We start from the raw sequence: 20264 nt of genomic DNA on the forward strand, positions 1-20264 counted from the left end.
TGCCCTGTGTCTTTAAGGACACAGCCCTGGGAAGTGGGTGCTTAGACATATGGCCCTATGAGAGGGGAAATAAAAAAGGCCCTCTGCCACCCACCCTATTTTTGCAAACACAGCAGGAGGCTCACTCCATCAGGATAACTATTCTCCCCCCGCCTCTCCTTGTGCCAAGGATTTGCCCTCTGCCATAGTCTGCAGCACCTCAACCCTGGACTAAACCCCAACTCATCCCCACCCCATCAAAGGACAATGGGGAGCTGAGGAGCAGCTTCAGCCCCAGGGCCCTGAGCAGCAGGAGAAGATGGGGGAGTGCCATAGTCACCTGCATCATGGCAGCAGCTGCCTAGCTTTGGCTTCTGGCCTCTGACCTGGCCAGGGGCAAGACCTTGCAGGGGGGTGGAGGAGGAGGCAGTGCCAGCACTTAATTGAGGAGGAGCCGGGGGTCGGTTCACAAGAGGGGGCAGAATCTTGTGGCGAGGGAGGGAGCATTCCTCCCACCCCCAATTTTCTATCCAGCCCATCTCAGCCCCTCCAGTGAGAAGAGGCTGGTGCTGCCCCTGATTGTGATTAGGAGCAAAATTCTGGCCTAATAAAGTGCACATGCAAAGGTGGATTTGTCTTCCAAAGCTGCTGTTGACTTCCAGAAGAAGCTATGCACGACATGACCCTCTTTTTTTTTTTTTTTTTAAATAGTGCATGAAATCCTTACATTTTTGATAACATGATGTTGGGGTGTTTTTGTGGGGTTTTTTTTTTTTTTTTTTTGAAAGATTGTTTTACTAACCCTAAATTTTGGACATAAACAACCTGGTAATACAGATGGAACTGAATTATTCCATGTAAGAATATGACTTTCAGTCTATGAAGAAGTCAGTGGAGAAGAATCCCAGCTATACCTAAACAGTTGTACTTTCTGAATCTTGTATTTCTGCAGTGTACATGTTGTCTTTGGACTGGTTATTTCTGGTTTTGAAGTGATAGAACAAATAGAAAATCTGAAAACTGATACTGCAAGTAGGCCATATGCAGACGTGCGAGTTATTGACTGTGGGGTGCTTGTTACAAAATCAGCAAAAAATGGTAAGCAAACATGTTGCTTGAAACGTATTGAAAATTGTCTTATGCAAAGATTACAAAATTTTTACTTATTTCTAAAAACTTAGTGGTTCTCTGGCGTTTTAATTTGGATTTAAAGATGTCTGAGAATTAGGTACTTTTTTCTAAACTGAAGATTCTCTCACTTGAAAAAGGGCATGCCCATTTCCTGTCAACATTGCTTACATTTATTTTTGTGAACTGCCATACTGAACTTGAACACTGATTTCTCTCCCAGTATTTGAGAGGTGGAGCTCTAAATATAGTCCTTGGTACTGCACAAACTATAGACCTTTCAGGATATCTGAGCTGTTAACATAAAACTAGTCATGAAATTAATGTTAACAGAATTTTTTTCCCCTTAAATCATCGGAGGAAAATGTATGAGGACCAAACTTTACTGGGTATCCCATAACTTGTAAAAATTATATCCAAAGCATCACTGGAAATTTGTATAGGCCGAGATTTGACCTTTCTGAAAACTGTTAAAAGATGGGGGTAGGCCTACGGCTTCTAAATATTTTCCCATCCATCCATCCCCTTCCTCCCCCACAACCAATTCTCCACAACTTAATTGAACTTAACCAAAACCACTTACCATTTTAGTGACAGTACACCAAAATATGATAGGCAGACTTCCTCAATGCTCTGCAAAACACTTGTGCAAAATACGTTCTTGCTGGTGTCGATGAAATTGTTTTTACATGCCAAATAAACTAAAGACAGCATAGGTTTCTGAATTACCCAGAATAAACTACAATAATAAGCTTGCCAAATTGAAAAAGGACAAAATTGATTTTGTGTATTTAAACTGAGTCCCTTTAAATTTTGAGTGAAATATAAGATTTTGTTGTTTTTTTTAAAATGGTGCAAACGTTTAAAATTGTGAAGAGTTATGGAATGAGAGACTACAGATGGGCAGACAATATAGCAAAAAAATATTTCACATGATACTGACCCGAGGAAGAAAGATGGAGGGATTTTTGAATTGGAGGGAAAGTCTTTCTTATGTGACTGCTGGTTCAGCGACTTCCTTCTGTCATCTTGTGAAGATTAGCAGAGATTTGTTGAGTCTTCCTGGCTTGGTTGGGAAAATGAACACCAGGTCTGAGAGAGGAAAAACACTCTCTCTTGAAGCTTCATTTTCAAAGGGTTAGAACAAAGAGACTTTGGTCTTGTTGCCTGAGGGACAGCTTACAGTATTCCTGCAGGAGGAGAGGAGGGTGACATTCCCATTTGTGAACGTTTCCCCCTAGTTGATTGGGTGTGGTCCTAGAGCAGAGGTGGGCAAACTATGGCCCATGGGCCACATCCAGCTCCTGAGCTTCTGGCCCAGGAGGCTAGCCCCTGGCCCCTCCCCCCGCTGTTCTTCCCCTACCCCACAGCCAGGTTGCTGCGCAGGCAGTGGCTGCGAGATCCTGCTGCTCTGAGCGGCATGGTAAGGGGGCGGCAGTGAGGGGGTTGGGTAGGGGATCCCAAGGGGGCGGTTAGGGGACAGGGAGCAGGGGAGGTTGAATGGGGCGGAGGTTCTGGGGCAATTAGGGGTCAGGGAACACGGGGGGTTGGACAGGGCGTGGGAGTCCCGGGGGGCCTGTCAGGGGGCGGGGATGTGGATAGGTCGGGGCAGTCAGGGAGTAGGGAGGTTGGATAGGGTATGGGGTCCCAGGGGGAGGTTTGGGGCAGGGGGTCCCAGGAGGGGGCAGTCGGGACAAGGAGCAGTGGGGGTTGGATGTGTCGGGGGTTTTGAGGGGGACAGTAAGGGGGCAGGAAGTGGGAGGGGGCGAATAGGGGGCAGGGGGGCTGTTTGGGGGGCACAGCCTTCCCTACCTGGCCCTCCATACAGTTTCGCACCCTGATGTGGCCCTTGGGCCAAAAAGTTTGCCCACCCCTGTCTTAGAGGGTAGTGGACAAATTCTATACAAGTATGAAGATGAATGATAGAGCAGACTGATGTGGTTTCTACGAGAAGAGGTGGATATTGGGACTGACTCTGAGAGTCTTGATATTGATTTTAAGTGTAACTTGTGCGTTGATCATCTAAGATGTTTGAGTCACAAAAAAACAAAAAAAAGATGAATGTGGATGGTGCTTGTTCATCTCTCTCTTTTGTCCTAGGAAGAACCAATGACATGAAGTCACAGTATTGCAAGCTAAAATTTATTTTAAAGTAGTCAAGGGATTAAAAAAATGAATCGTGCAATTAAACAACAATAGAATACCATTTATTTTAAGTTTCAGAGTAGCAGCCGTGTTAGTCTGTATCTGCAAAAAGAACAGGAGGACTTGTGGCACCTTAGAGACTAACAAATTTATTTGAGCATAAGCTTTTGTGAGCTACAGCTCACTTCATCGGATGCATTCAGTGGAAAATACATGGGGGAGATTTATATACCCAAAGAACATGAAACAATGGGTGTTACCATACACACTGTAACGAGAGTGATCAGGTAAGGTGAGCTATTACCAGCAGGAGAGCCGGAGGGGGGTGCGGGGCGGCTTTTGTAGTGATAATCAAGGTGGGCCATTTCCAGCAGTTGGCAAGAATGTCTGATTGGAATCTGTTTTTGAAGTTTTTTTGTTGAAGAATTGCCACTTTTAGGTCACTCAATTACAGACCACTCCAACGAGAGACTGCTGAATTGGAATTAATTTGCAAACTGGATACAATTAAATTAGGCTCGAATAAAGACGGGGAGTGGATGGGTCATTACACAAAGTAAAAGTATTTCCCAATGTTTATTTCCCCCCACCGCCCCGCTGTTCCTCAGACGTTCTTGTGGCACCTTAGAGACTAACCAATTCATTTGAGCATAAGCTTTCGTGAGCTACAGCTCACTTCATCGGATGGTGAGCTGTAGCTCACGAAAGCTTATGCTCAAATAAATTGGTTAGTCTCTAAGGTGCCACAAGTACTCCTTTTCTTTTTGCAAATACAGACTAACACGGCTGTTACTCTGAAATCAGACGTTCTTGTCAACTGCTGGAAATGGCCCACCTTGATTATCACTACAAAAGCCGCCCCGCACCCCCCTCCGGCTCTCCTGCTGGTAATAGCTCACCTTACCTGATCACTGTCGTTACAGTGTGTATGGTAACACCCATTGTTTCATGTTCTCTGTGTATATAAATCTCCCCCATGTATTTTCCACTGAATGCATCCGATGAAGTGAGCTGTAGCTCACGAAAGCTTATGCTCAAATAAATTTGTTAGTCTCTAAGATGCCACAAGTCCTCCATTTATTTTAAATAATTTTGGATGTTTACTACATTTTCAAATATATTAAATTTCAGTTACAACACAGAATACAAAGTGTACAGTGCTCACTTTATATTTATTTTTTATTACAAATATTTACACTAAAAAAACAAAAGTTTTCAATTTACCTCATACAAGTACTATAGTGCAATCTCTTTATCATGAAAGTTGAACTTACAAATGTAAAATTATGTTAAAACAAAAACTGTTTTACTTTTGAATGCAATGTGAAACTTTAGAGCCTAGAAGTCCACTCAGTCCTACTTCTTGGTCAGCCAATCACTCAGACAAACAAGGCTGGTTACAATTTGTGGGAGATAATGCTGCCTGCTTCATGTTTACAATGTCACCTGAAAGTGACAACAGGTGTTCACATGACACTGTTGTAGCTGGTGTTGCAAGATATTTACATGCCAGATGCGATAAAGATTCATGTGTCCCTTCTTGCTTCAACCACCATTCCAGAGGACATGTGTCCAGGCTGATGATGGATTCTGCTTTATAATGAGCCAAAGTGGTGCGGACTGATACATGCTCATTTTCATCCTCTGAGTCAGATGCCAACAGCAGAAGGTTGATTTTTTTTTTTTTTTTGGTTGTGGTTCGGGTTCTGTAGTTTCCATATCAGAGTGTTGCTCTTTTAGGACATCTGAAAGCATGCTGCACACTTTCACGATAAAGAGATTGCACTTCAATACTTGTATGAGGTGAATTGAAAAATACTATTTGGTTTATCATTTTTACAGTGCATATAGTTATAATAAAAATAATAATATAAAGTGAGAACTGTGCACTTTGTATTCTGTGTTGTAATGGAAATCAATATTGAAAATGTAGAAAAACATTCAAAAATATTTAATAAATTTCAATTGGTATTCTATTATAAATGTTATTAATCGCAATTAATTTTTTGAGTTAATCGCATGAGTTAACTGTTCTGTTCATATGACCAAATATCCACACATTTACTTATTAACATTTTTTTATAAAACACTTATTTGTTGATATGGCAAGCTTTTCATCTTGTTCATATACTATAATTTGTTTATTGAAATATTAAAAAATCCTCCTGTGTTATGTATAATTGAAATGTTGGTTATAAAGTGGTACACTCTGTTTTTTAGGGTAGAGAGATGTAAATTGGAGAGCTGTATAGTTCACTTGGTAGAAACTGAAGAATTTTACCACACTCATCCTTACTCTGATATAAAAAATTATTATACTTCAGGTTAATCATTTCATTGATATTTCATTCATTTAATATGTATGGTCCGAACACTTACTTAATGTAATTGCACATTTAAGTGTCCTGTTTCTTTTCTGTTGTGGCTAATCGGGAAATAAGGGATCTGATGATTGTTTATAGTTTACACTCTGCTCTTTTGGAGAATCATGTTTCTATAATAGTGTCGTCTCAAGTTTTAGAGAAAAAGAGGAAAGCGTCTACTCACTCAGAAGCTTCAGATTCCTCCTCTAGCTCATCAACCTCTTCAGAATCTTCATCGGAAAGTGAAGCTGAAAATGAGAAAAGTAGAAGAAGAAAGCGCAAGAGAAGAACTAAAATAAAACAATCAAGAAAGCGAAGACGGGAAGAGAGAAAGAAAGAGGAGCCAAGGTGCAAACGGATATCAAACCAAAGAGGGTGACTAATCTGTTAAGAATCCCAAAGAAATCATGTGTGAAATTACCATGTTAATTATATAGGTGCTTTATGGAAAACATTATTAAGATGTATTTAATTCTGGAAGTTTGATTTTGTTCGTCCTTGAAAATTAAAGTTTACTGTAGATTTAATTAAAGATTTCTTACTAAATATAGAGAAGCTATTAATAACTTAACTAATAAACTGCATCTCTGCACACTGACAGCCATTTGGGACGTAATATATTTACATACATTGGAAGGAGAAACTAATGCATGGAGACAAGATTTAATTATTTGGGATCATTTTTAAAGTAGAGGAAAATTTACTGTACTGTATTAAGGATGCTCATATTAAAATGTGATATTTATTTTCAATTATGATTTCCTATATTTTAGAATATTAAGATACCTGTTGACACTGTAATAAGTTAACTGATGATCCAAGAAGGAAATATAACTTTTGTCTGTTAAATGTGAAAGGAGCCTTGTTTCTCTAGTTCTTTGATAGCTTGACTTGTAGATGTTGGCATAAAATTAAATGAGTTAACAATGTGATAGAACAATGTGATGAGTTAACAATGTGACATATCCTTAATGTTGGATATGTCACTTACGGTTATTTTTTTTTAAATCAGTTTTGAGAATCTGTACGTCTTTCAGCCTAGGTTTAGATAATAGTTTTGCTTTGTAAATTGCTTTCTCCCCCCTCCTACCCCTCAGCAGCCATTCTGACAAGAGTGATGTAAATGAGAGAAAATCAATTGACTTGAGCACAAAAAGGGACAAACCTGTGGTTCGACCTGAAGAAATTCCCCCAGTGCCTGAAAATAGATTTTTGCTGAGAAGAGATGTGCCTGTTGTCAAAGTAGAACCTGAGCCGTAAGCTGCAGATTTAACCTTTTTTGTTACACTATAGTATTAACTTAGTGGGGATGTTCTTTCCATTAATAAAGGATTTTCTGTACTGACTCTCGGAGGGTCACCCAGTGGTGTAAGTAAGGTTTCTTAACATTAAGTAACTTAGCTGCTTGTAACATTTTCCATTGGAATTTCCACTTCAGTCTGTGTCTCTAATCTCATCAGATCGAATCTTATGTAATAACTTGGGCTGTCGATTAATCGCAGTTTATTCATATGATTAACTCAAAAAAATTAATCGTGATTAATAAAATTAATCATGATTAATTGCACTGTTAAACGATAGAATACCAATTGAAATGTATTAAATATTTTTGAATTTTTTCTACCTTTTCAAATATATTTATTTCTATTATAACACAGAATACAAATTGTACAGTGCTCACTTTATATTATTTTTATTACAAATATTTGCACTGTAAAAATGATACAAAAATACTATTTTTCAATTCACCTCATACAAGTACTGTAGTGCAATCTTTTTATTGGGAAACTGTAACTTACAAATGTAGATTTTTGTTGTTATATAACTACACTCAAAACCAAAACAATGTAAAACTTTAGAGCCTAAAAGTCCACTCAGTCCTACATCTTGTTTAGCCAATCCCTAAGACAAACAAGTTTGTTTACATTTACAGGAGATACTGCTGCCTGCTTCTTATTTACAGTGTCACCTGAAAGTGAGAACAGGTGTTCGCATGGCACTTTTGTAGCCAGCGTTGCAAGGTATTTACGTGCCAGATATGGTAAACATTCGTATGCCCCTTCATGCTTCGGCCACCATTCCAAAGGACATGCTTCCATGCTGATGATGCTTGTTAAAAAAATTAATGCACTAGTTAAATTTGTGACTGAACTCCTTGGGGGAGAATTGTATATCTCCTGTTCTGTTTTACCCGCATTCTGCCATATATTTCATATTATAGCAGTCTCGGATAATGACCCAGCACATATTCGTTTTAAGAACACTTTCACAGCAGATATGACAAAATGCAAAGAAAGTAGCAATGTGAGATTTCTAAAGATAGCTACAGCACACAACCCAAGGTTTAAGAATCTGAAGTGCCGTCCAAAATCTGAGAGGGACGAGGTGTGGAGCATGTTTTCAGAAGTCTTAAAAGAGCAACACTCAAGTTCTGGAAACTACAGAACCTGAAACACCAAAAAAGAAAATCGGCCTTCTGCTGGTCGCATCTGTGTCAGATGATGAAAATGAACATGCGTCGGTCTGCACTGCTTTGGATTGTTATTGAGCAGAACCCATCATCAGCATGGACACGTCCTCTGGAAAGGTGGTTGAAACATGAAGGGACATATGAATCTTTAGCGCATCTGGCAAGTAAATATCTTGTGATACCGGCTACAGCAGTGCCTTGTGAACACCTGTTTTCACTTTCAGGTGATGTAACCGAGAAGCGGGCAGTGTTATCTCCCGCAAATTGTAACCAAACTTGTTTGAGTGAGTGATTGGCTGAAGTGGGACTGAGTGGACTTGTAGGCGCTAAAGTTTTATACTGTTTTATTTTTGAATGCAGTTATTTTTTGTACATAATTGTACATTTATAAGTTCAACTTTCATGATAGAGATTGCACTACAGAGCTCGTACTAAGTGAATTAAAAAATACAATTTCTTTTGTTTTTTACAGTGTATTTGTAATAAAAAATAAATATAAAGTGAGCACTGTACACCTCGTATTCTGTGTTGTAATTGAAATCAATGTATTTGAAAATGTACAAAACATCCAAAATATTTAAATAAATGGTATTCTGTTATTGTTTAACAGCACGATTAATCACTTGATTAATCAAGATTAATTTTTTTAATTGCTTGACATCCCTAGTAATAACTTTACATTGTGCCACTCGTTGTGAAGGATCCCAAATGTGTTACAAACCTAAATTGAAATATAAACAATACAAATAGATTACTTCATCCATTGCTTCTGTATGAAACCCCAGGATAAAATGCAGTAATTTGTTTAGCAGTGCATAGCAATATAACAGAGTAGTTTAAGAGGGAAAATGAAGTATTACCTTTCCAATTTAAACAGTAAGGGGAATTTGATTTCAGTGTTGTGATCAGTTGGAATTTGGTCAAGACCCTGATGTTAATATGCTTCTCCCTATTTTCCAAAAACGCTATCTTTCTAGAGAAACCAAATAATCATGAATTTGTAAAATAGTTTCAAATTAAATATAAAAGAAATATTATACAAAGTTCAAATGCTCTTTCTATAGCATACTCTGTGTAATGGGCTGAATGGCTTAATATACAATACTAGTCAATCATCTACAGAGCCTGTTTACACTCAAACAATATTCAGGAACATAATAAAGTTGACAGTATCAGATAAGTCCCTGCTTGAAATGATAAATCATTTCTTCAAGCTTTGACAATTATTCATTTCTACTGAGCATACTGAAGTGTATTTACAGGAATGTTGAATTGCATTTACAGGAATGTTGAATTGCCTTTCATTGCTAAAAACCATTAGAACTGGTCAGTTGTCCATAGGTGGCAAACTAGTGATGCCCCTTAGGGCTTGTGTACATGAATGTTTAATTTGTGGCAAGCTGGGGTGTAATTCTATCCCATGCTAGCTTGCTGCACGATAAGGGTCAGTGTGGACCGTCCTGATGTACACTTACAGTTCTCTAGTCGGTGTGCATTGTCAGGGTACACATGGACCTTAGTGTCTGGCAGGCGCAGTGTGGGTTAGAGTTATGCCCCAATTTGCTGTGAATTAAATGTCTGTGTAGACAAGCCCTTAAAGTAATATATTTGTGGACGCGGAGATCCAAGCATTACTCAGTGCACATATGGTTAGCAGACAGGTGATAAAAATGACTGCGTCCTAGAAAAAGGGTGCACTGTTCTAACATCATTTTGCAAGTTCATTAGTAAGTCAGCATTATTTACTGTAGATAGTCTAATCTTGTTAGCTAGGTGAAAATTACTATGGTAGTGATCCACCTTTCATAGGGAAGCTATCTATTCACTTATTTTTTCTTTCTCTCCTCATAATATTGCTTTCTCAGTACACTGACTTTCAGTCTTTCTCCATTTGTTTTATTGGACCTCTTGGTGAATATTTTGTATGTTATTAGCTTAACAATGATCTGTGAGGAACAAATTCATATTTTTATTACTGTGTTACATTAAACCCATTTTTTCTTCTTATTTTAGGAAACTTCTTGATGTTGCACCAGCTTTGACTGACCAGAAGCCGTCAGTCTCTAAATCTGGAAGGAAAATTAAAGGAAGAGGAACAATCGTATGTTTGTATTTCTCTCACCCTTTCCCCTACCCACCCTTTCTTCCCAGAGTTTTAAATAACTCTAATGGTTTGCATGTGATTTTATTGTAACTGAGGTTGAAGGACCATAGCTTACTTGGTTGATCTGTTGAAATGTTGCAGCAAAATTAAAACTGTATTTGTAAAACCCTCACATTTTTATACCTCTTACACTAAAAACAGGCTTACCTATTAGATTGATGGGAAAAGCAGGATGTTTGCCCCTTCGTCATGAGTGGGTATCAAAATCACTTAAGGATGAAATACTTAGAGGGTAAATAATGCCCGCTAGATTCATCCCATAATCACCGCTGGATCCCAACTTATGGCACCTTGGACGATAGACTACAGAAGCAGCCAGACACAATGACAATAGCTGCTACTTTTCTCCATTTGTCAGGGTGCCCCACAATAGCCTTAGTTGAACCCCAGGATTGTCAGGTGCAGAGATAAGGAAGTACTGTCTCTTTTGCCTTTTGTTATGATGGCTGTTGATCATGTCTCCAGTTGTAGTAACTGTGCTCTTCTGATTACTGTATATATGTAGTCGAGAAAGTAGAGTGACATTGTTGGGGTCTGAGGATTCAGTGGTATGGGGGAAGGATCTTTGGATGTATTAGCCTTTCAGTCTCTATTTTGATGGGTTTGGGTAGCCAAAGTAAGAGACATATGTAGTTGTAGGTCAGTTGGTCAATATAGGTCTCATCTTAGATCCACTGTGCAATGAGTTACATGAGCCACAAGTGAAGTTTAATGTTGTTTAATGCAAGGTCAATATCTCATAGTCACATTCACCTATAATTTAGTCATGAAAGTTGAAAAATTAGAAGGGGGTTCAGAGAAGAGCTGAAAGAATGGTTTGAGGTCTAGGAAAAACATGTTTTATAATGAGACACAGAAGCTCAAAATACATTATTTATCCAAGAAAAGTTTTAGGTGACTTGATCACAGTCTACAAGAGCCTATGTGGGGAAAGAGAGTTATGATAGAGAGCTCTTTAATCTAGCAGAAAAAGGCATAAGAAGTTTGTTAGAACTGAAGCTAGACAAATTTACACTAGAAATAAGGTGCAGATTTTTAAGTGAAGGTAATTAGCCACTGCAGCAATTTGCATAGGGATATGTTGGATTCTCCATCAGTAAATCTCTAAATCAATACTGGATATTTTTCTAGAAGCTATACTATCACTCAGACAGAAGTTCTTTGAATGGCACCATGGTGCATATTATGATCATGGCAATAGCTATGAGGCCGTCGTCATGCTTCCGCCCTTGTGGATCCTCCCATTTGAGGCAAACAAACTTTTTAACCTTGGAATTGTTCAGGCCCTCTACTCCTTGAAAGATTCAAAGGTAACTGAGTATACTTTGAGTCGTTATGACTCAGCTCCAAGAATGAAGTAGCCACAGCTGCAGCCATCCTTCAGACAGCATTCTTCTGCCCAGTATTACCATTGGCCAGAGAGGCCATCGCAGATGACCCTCTGCCTCCTCATCTGTTGCCTCACAGTCTTGGGCTTCCACCAAACATCAAGTTTGATGCCAATGTTGAGAGCCTAATAGAACCACTAAAGGATTTTTTACTTTCTAAGATTCCCCACCCCTTTGGATTATTTGGAACCTGTGGGTCCTGAATGTTGTAAGAGACTCCTTTCTTCAACTCAGACCAGTGGAGGGAGTTGCCCTTGGAGTTCAGGGCTGGGGTTTTGATTTCCATTACTTTCTTATCCTAAAGAAGAAAGGAGGTTGGTGGCCCCTCCTGGACCTTTGATATCTCAATATCTATATCCACCATTTCAAGTCCAGGATGGTGATTCTACCCCCCATAATTCCTTCATTAGGTCTTCAAGACTGGTTTGGAGCTCGTGGCCTGCAAGCTGTCTGTTTACATATAGCCAGCTAGCCCTACAAGAAATCTGAGATATTTCCTGTGGGACATTTAATTACCAGTACAGAGTCCGGCCCTCTGGTCTTTCCGTACTATGGGTGTTCTCCAAGTGTTTGGCAGTTATAGGAGCTCACCTAAGAAGACAAGGAATCCAACTCTACCTTTACCTCAATGACAGGCTAATTCGAGGCAGATCACTCCAACTGGTCATCTTTTCAGTTCAAGTAATTCACACCTGTTTGCCTCACTGGGCCTCAAGGTCAACAGACAAAAATCTACAATGACTTGGACTCAGAGCATAGAGTTAATAGGAGGACTGGTAGACTCCAGATCAGTGGAGAGTGTACCTTCCACAAAATAGATTCCAAGCGATAGTAGGTATCATGAACCAACTTCAGGATCACCCAGAATATCAGTGGAAACCTGCCTCAGGCTTCTAGAACATGCAGTCTCATGTACCCATGTGAAGTGATTGCCAGACTTCACCTATGTTCTATGCACGTTGTATCTACCCAAGAGACACTGAATGGACATAGTGATTACAGTCCCTCAAGAAGTCCTCTCTTCGTTAAGCTCGTGGAAAGAGACTCTCTTCAGGTGTGCAACAGAGTATCCTATCTAGACTTCTCTCTACCATGACTCTGATGGCAGACTCCATCACTCAGAGATGGGCAGCTTATCGAGGTCACCTTAAAATTCAGGACCTATTGACCTCTCTGGAAGCTTGCTTCCATTTAAATGTCTTAATGCTCAAAGCTGTCCATCTCACATGCAGAATATTCCTTTCTCTGCTCTGGAGATCCACGATAGTAGTGCTTATAGACAACACCATAGCTATGCATTATATATCCAGACAAGAAGGAGAAAGACTGTGTCTGTGCTCTGTCAGGAGACCATTTGGCTCTGTAGTTGGTGCATTCTGACTCAGATCAAACTGGTGGCTCTCCACCTTTTCAACCTTCAGAACACCTTGGCAGATCAATTCAGCAGGCATCCTCAGACAGCCGGGGCGTTCTGTCAGACTTCATCCTGTAGAACATTGTTCACAAGTGTGGATTCCTAGAAATAGACTTATTTGCCCGAGACCAGGAACAAGAAGTGTCAGACATTTTGCTCCCGAAGGGGTTCAAGTCCAGGCTCCCTGATAGATGCATTCCTCATCCGCTGTATGCTGAGACTGATGTATGCCTTTCCTCGATCCCCATGATACTGAGGGTACTGAGGAAACTGAGGCAAGACTCAGATTATGATAGCCCCAGCATGGGCCAGGCAGTTCTTGTATTCAGATCTGACAAACCTTTTAACACAACGCCCCCCACTCTGCTGACCCTGCCTGCTATAGTCTTGCAGAGCAATAGCCTCTTAGACCCAGCTTCGTTACATTTGACAGGCTGGATCCTGGCTGCATGACACACACCAAAAGAAGCTGTTCAGCTGAGGTTTGGAATATTCTGCTCCAAAGCAGGAAATTTTCAACCAGACAGACTTACAAAGCTAAATGGAAGATTGTCTCAGAGTTCTAAATAAACTACTGCATTCATCTCCCAGTTTTCTTTCCCAAGTCTCACTTAACTGTGGGAGAAGCTAAACTTCACACAGAAGGGGCACTTTCTCTTTACAATGACAAGATAAAATTGTTCAGGAGCACCGCCCAGATCATCTGTGGCCTTTGCTGATAGAGCTAAGGAGTAACCTATATACACTCATGTTATCTAAGGAGGTCTCCGGCTGTATAAAGACACGTTATGAGTTAGTCAAGTTTGATCTAGCTAGCCATATTGGAGCTCATTGCACTAGAGCTCAGACTATCTGACAAATGGCCCTATGTCTGTAATTTGTAGAACAGCTACTTTGAGCTTGGTCTGCATATTTACAAGATGCTATTCCTTAATATAGGCTTCCAGATTGGATGCTCATTTTGGAAGAGATGTACTGCAGTCAAATTTAAATAGGACTTCTACCACCCTCCTCCAAGCAAACAGACAACTGCTTTGTTAGTGAAATACATGTAGACTCAAAGAAGAAAGTTTTGTTATCCTGCAGTAACTGTGGTTCTTTGAGATGTGTTGTCTGCATGGATTCCGCAACCTTCCCTCCTTCTCTGCTTTTATGGAATCCTACTGCTCTGGGTTCTGTTTTGGCAAAGAAACTGAGAGAGTTGGATTCGCTTAATCCATTATGCCGTTCGATGGGGGCCCTCAAGTGAATACTGCTGACCAAGCGAATCAGACCTTATGCACAAGGGACACATGTCCACATGGGTTCCACTTTTGCTGCACAACATACCTTTAAGAACGACACTTACTGTACGGTAAGTAACTGTTCTTTATGGGCTTTATGATGCAGAGATTACTGGGTGAGGTTGTCTGTCCTGTGTTATTGAGAAGGTGAGACTAAGGCCATGTCTACGCTGCTGCAATCGATGCAGCAGGGGTCGATTTACCGGGTCTAGCAGAGACCTGCTAAATTGACTGCAGAGTGCTCTCCGTTGATTCTGGTACTCCACCGGAAAAAGAAGATTAATGTAAGTCAACAGGAGAGCGTCTCCCATCGATGCAGCACAGTGTAGACACTGCAGTAAGTCGACCTAGGCTACGTTGAGTCCAGCTACTTTATTCATGTAGCTGGAGTATCATAACTTAGGTCGACTTACCGCAGTAGTGTAGACAAGGCCTATTTAGATCACCATGGTCGCGTGTGGCCTTAAAATCTATGAATTTATGGAAGAAACTCCTGATTTTGCTTGTGTTATTGAGACCTGCTGAATGATACTTTTGCCTCAGTTCTCTCCTGCAGGGTACTTGGTTTCCTTTTTGCCTTTGTTTAAGCCTGCTTTTGTACTCTTCCAGCGATACCACACACCACCTCGATCACGATCCTGTTCTGAATCAGATGATGATGAGAGCAGTGAAACCCCTCCTCATTGGAAAGAGGAGATGCAGAGGTTAAGAACATACAGACCACCCAGTGGGGAGAAGTGGAGTAAAGGAGATAAGTAAGATCTTTACTACAAATTTTAAATTGTTATATAGGTTATTTGTCTTGTAAAATGAGAAGATACTCTCTTCAAGTTCAGAATAATAAAAATAGAAAAGACTTATTCCATAACCTTTCCGTATTGTTACTATGCCACGGTCTCTCTTGGAAGCACAGTCAAAAAGAAATATATCAGATCTTGTAAATAGTCCTTATACAGTTATAAATGTTTCAACAGAAGCAGCTCTATGAAAAAATTCTGATGGCTTGGTAACTGTGGTGTGAATCTTGTTATACCATCAGAGTATAGTCTTATTCAGTTTTCTGCGTTTATGTATCTGATGGTTATTGAATAATAGTAACATATTCGTCATAAACAAAACATCCCAATTGCTATGAATTCCTTCTGCCTGTTAATATATTGTAAGATTGTTTGGTAGAGAAGCACAAAAAAAGTATGAGAAAATGGTTAAGCTTGGATTTCAACATAGCTTATGAATCTATAGTTCTCCTTCAAATGATTGTGCACACATACATTCCAATGCAGGTGTTCGTGCGCGCAATGCACTTGAGTCAGAGACTTTTGCCAGCAGTCCCACTATGCAGTGCATGTGTCCCTGTTCTTGTTCTCTGAGGCAAAGAGATAAAAGGGGCCTGGCCACCTCCTCCCTCTCAGTTCCTTCTCACTGCCCACAGTAAGCATTGGAACTCCCTGTAGCATTTGCTTCAATTAGCCAGCATCTCTAAAAGATATGGAAAAAATCCCCAGGTGTGCAACCTGTGGGGCCGTTATCCCGGTCACAGATAGGCACAAGAGCTGCTTGATTTGTCTGGTTTAGATGAGGGACAAATGCTCTATTTGTACCTCCTTCCCCACCAGGACCAAAAACAGAGGAACTTTTGACTTAAGGTCCACCTCGTGAAAGAGGCCATGCATCTTGCATCATAGTTGAGCCCTGACCATGAGGCAGGGGACTCAGATTCAGGCAGAAGTGCCCCTCCAGCTCCTCCTGTTTCAAAACGCAAGTCCACTGACAAACATCATGCTTTGTCTTCTCTGTCAGCTTCAACAAAGCGACCTGGGCATTCCAATGCTAACAAGACCTCAAAGTTTTGGTCTTTCCCCAGAAAATCTTCTGGTAAGTCCTCTGGTACCCATTTGAGGCTTCACAAATGTAAGTGCTCACCAGTTCCATATGAGGGAGCACCGTCAAGTCCAGTGTCTTCACCCATGATGGGTCTTTTGTTCTCGCTGACTAATATATATTGGTTAGCATGTAAATATTGTGTGTGTGGTATGCATTAAGCACAAATACTGTAACAGTGATATAACCTAAACAGGCCTTTACCATAATCTTGTTCACTTCCTATGCTAAGTGTCCCATAACACTTTGCATTTGCTGAAATCAGCATTTGTCACAAGCAGATAGGGAACTTGTCAAAATCAAGATATATTGGTTTTGTGTTTCAGTACAAGCTACGGAAATACCTTCACAGATCAGTACCTGGAATGCTAGTACCCAAAACCAAAGTAAGGAGGGAACAGAATAACAAGTTAGGGACGTGGAAGAAAGTGATGGGTTGGATTTTGGTTACATGTAGTAAGAATGTGTAACTTGTAAAATCATATAAATAATACCAGCTGAAATGTGTAACTTGGGGGGCACACCTTCTGCATAAGATGAATATAACATTGCTTCATGGGACTGCTCTTCAGAGGTATCCTATAGGACCTTTTTCCTGTACCATGTTGTTAAACTTGACTAAGGTTGGTTATTTGGTTTCTTGAGTATATTTCATAACGAACCAAAATGTGGTCATGCAATTGACTATACAATTTATCAGCTCTTTTCAGCTGTTTCAGTCTGCCTGTGCTCCACTGGCACTATTGACACACTTACCTGAGGTACCTTCCACCATGTAGGCCTTGTTGTCCTCAGGCGATCTCCTTTGTTTTTCCCTGCCAGACTCTCCTCTTCTGCAACCAGTGACACTGTCTTCAGGGCCATCAGCGTACCTGGCACTGTGGGCACTATCTCTGTTACAATCATCTCTATCATGACTGTATGCAAAACCATACTCTGAAATGTCCCTAGCCTCTGTTTGCCAGAAGATGGGAATGGGCGACAGGGGATGGATCAGCTGATGATTAACTGTTCTGTTCTTTCCCTCTGGGGCAGCTAGCATTGGTCACTGTCGGAAGACAGGATACTGGGCTAGATGGACCATTGGTCTGACGCAGTGTGTCCATTCTTATGTTCTTATGAGTTATGCTGGCATCATTGGCATGGATCACTTCATCTACATTCTGCCAACCCCTGCTTTCTTTGGAGCCCAATGTCTCTCATATCCAGGCCACCTAGAACACCAATGAGAACTGCTCCTCCATATTATGAGATGGCTTACATTTCTTCTGACTCAAAAAGAGAAGAATCTGTCTCACCTTTGGAAGAATCTGTCGTCCTATAAGGAAATCCCTGCCTGGGGTCCCCCTTACTGGTCTTGTGCTGCTCCAAGAGACTCTAGATCTCCCTCACTCTAGAAAGAAGTCTCCTACTCCCTTGCTGCCAAAAACCTCTACTCATCGTCCTGCTACCATCCCTCAACCTGCTGTGCTGAATCCCATGGAAGAAGAGGAGGAATTAATGGAAGAATCCTTAGATCTTCCTTCTCCTATTTCTTCATCTTCACCAGGTAAGGCAGTCACACCAGAGACTTCATCTCCCCTCCAAGGACTTCAGAGTTTTTCACGACCTGATTAGGAGGGTTGACACTTCTCTGTGGGGGGTGCAGTAGAAACTTGTACAAGAGAATCCACCACACTGTCCTAGTTACTTTACAGCCCCCTCCCCCGGGAAGAGTTGCACTTCCCATCAATGAAGCATTACTGTAGGTAGCGAAAACTCTCTGGAAAACTCCAGCCTCTATACCACTTATGGGCAAGCTAGTGGACAGACAATACCAAATCCCTCAACAAGATTTTGACTGTTTCTTTACCCATCCAATTCCTGAGTCTTTGGTGTTCACAGGTGCTAATGAACAGTCCCATCAGTCTCACCCTTAGCTACTCCCAAGGATAAAGAATATGAGAGGCTGGATTTATACAGCCCAAATATTTCTTCCGCTGCCACACTTCAAATAAGAGTTGCTAATTATCAGGCTGTTTTGTCAAAATATAACTTTATTAATTTCTTTGCAATTTCTAAATTTGCTGACAAGCTGTCAGAAGAATATAAGGAATGGTTTTTAGTGCTGGTTTCAGGGGCATCTTACAGGATGCTGCTGATACAGCTTTGTGTTCCAAAGGCATTGCAATCTCCATGCTGTGTTCTTTCTTGCTACAGGTTTCTGGCATTTCAAGGTTGCTGCAGAACATAATAGAGGACTTGCCTTTGGAGAGTTCTGAACTGTTTGTTGCTAAAACAGATGACGCTATGCACACACTGAGGGACTGTCATGCAACACTTGGTTTATTAAGCATTTATATTCTGGTTACCAAGAGGAAACTGTTTAGGCCCCAGTGTTACTCCAGATCCTCTTTCCAACAGAGGTCATAGTATGTGTTCAAGAGAAGGTCAAGCCCTTCCCGACATAACTAGCCATCTTAATCGGTGGGAGACCCTTCTCACGAGGCAGCTTCATCCTCCAAGCAATCATTTTGACTTCTTAGTCGAGGACAGCACACCAACTACATCTCCTCCCTGGATTACACCTGTCCGGCTTTCAGTGTGCTTGGGAAAGCATCACCTCAGAGAAGTGGGTGCTCAGCAGAGTGAAGGAGGGATATGTTCTCCAATTTACCTCCCTTCCTTTTCCCAACCCACCTTCCGCGTACCTTTTCGGTGACTCGTCTCACAAGACTGTTACTTCAAGAACGCCAGTCTCTTCTAGAATTGAGTGACAGAAGTTCCTTACCAACACAGAAGAAAAGGTTTCTATTCCTGGTACTTCCTGGTCCCAAAGAGATCTGGTGGCCTTCACCCCATTTTAGATCTAAGAAAGCTGAACCATTTCATCAAAAAAAAAAAAAAAATCAAGATCAGGCTGGTTACCCTCACTGCTTTTATCCCTTCCCTGGAGATTGGTATGCAGCACTCAGTTTACAAGACACTTACTTCCACGTGGCGATAAATTCCTGACAGGAAGTACCTTTGATTCTTAGCAGACATCAATCATTACCAGTATGCAATGTTTCCCTTTGAACTATCATCAGCTCCAAGGGTCTTCAAGTGCATGGCAGTTGTAGCAGCCCATCTCTAGTGCTGGGGTGTTCAGATATTTTCTTACCATAATGATTGGCTAGTTTGTGGAGCATCAAGCGACCAGGTCCAAAACAGCATTCTAATCAGGCAGTTGTTCTCCCATCTGGGTCTGAAACTAAATTTGGACAAATCACAATTATAATCAATGCATATCCTTCATAGGAGCAGACCTTAATGCCAGGACAGCCAAGTCTTATCTTCCACATAAAAGATATCAGTCTTTAGCCTTCCTTTCCAAAACCCTGAATTCCTACCCAATGACAACAGTGTATGCCTGCCTTCAGCTCTGGGCCACACGGCCTCATGCATGTACATAACTCTACAAGCCAGACTTCACCTTACCTATCTGCAGGCCTGGTTCCATTTAATATATAGTCCTTCCCAGAACCCTCTGGACATACGGATTTGCGTACTTACTGTGAGTGCTTCAGTCTATCATTTGGTTGTTGGATCCCCACAATGAGTGCAAGATTATTCCATTCTTGTCCCCAGAACTGACTATGACTCTGATAACAGATGCATCTGCCGAAGGTTGGAGAGCCCATCTCGGTCAACTCTGGACACAAGCTCTTTGGTCACCCCGGGAAGTTTCACTCCACATAGATGTGTAGAGCTACAAGCTATTCATTTGCCTACAAGATGTTTATGTCCACCATCGAGAACCAGGTGGTACAAGATTTTACATACAGCACCATCGCCATATTTTAGCTGAAGAAGCAGGGAGGTGGAAGATTGTCCCAACTGTGCCAGGAGGCTATGCTCCTATGGAATTTATGCATTCATCATGATGTTTCCCTGGAGGCCTTTCACCATCCAGGATTAAGAAACACACTTGCAGATTCCTTCATAGACCAACATAAGTGGTCAATCAGGAAGGACGTTCTCTTCCAGATTTTTTCACCAGTAACACATTTGTTTGTAACCAACCTGAA

General features: G+C 41.0%; 1 protein-coding gene across 1 annotated transcript in view; it reads left to right on the forward strand.

Annotated features, from left to right (window-relative positions):
• NKTR (natural killer cell triggering receptor) overlaps nt 1–20264 on the forward strand; it is an 82446-nt gene that overhangs the window by 47655 nt on the left and 14527 nt on the right. Inside the window, exons 8-12 of the mRNA XM_074946405.1 lie at nt 932–1077; nt 5756–5990; nt 6713–6871; nt 10099–10186; nt 14944–15089. Of these exons, the coding sequence (XP_074802506.1) occupies nt 932–1077; nt 5756–5990; nt 6713–6871; nt 10099–10186; nt 14944–15089 (774 nt within the window). The remainder of the gene's footprint in view (nt 1–931; nt 1078–5755; nt 5991–6712; nt 6872–10098; nt 10187–14943; nt 15090–20264) is intronic.

This window comes from Natator depressus, chromosome 2 (genome assembly GCF_965152275.1).
Source record: "Natator depressus isolate rNatDep1 chromosome 2, rNatDep2.hap1, whole genome shotgun sequence".
Classification (NCBI taxonomy): Eukaryota; Metazoa; Chordata; order Testudines; family Cheloniidae; genus Natator; species Natator depressus.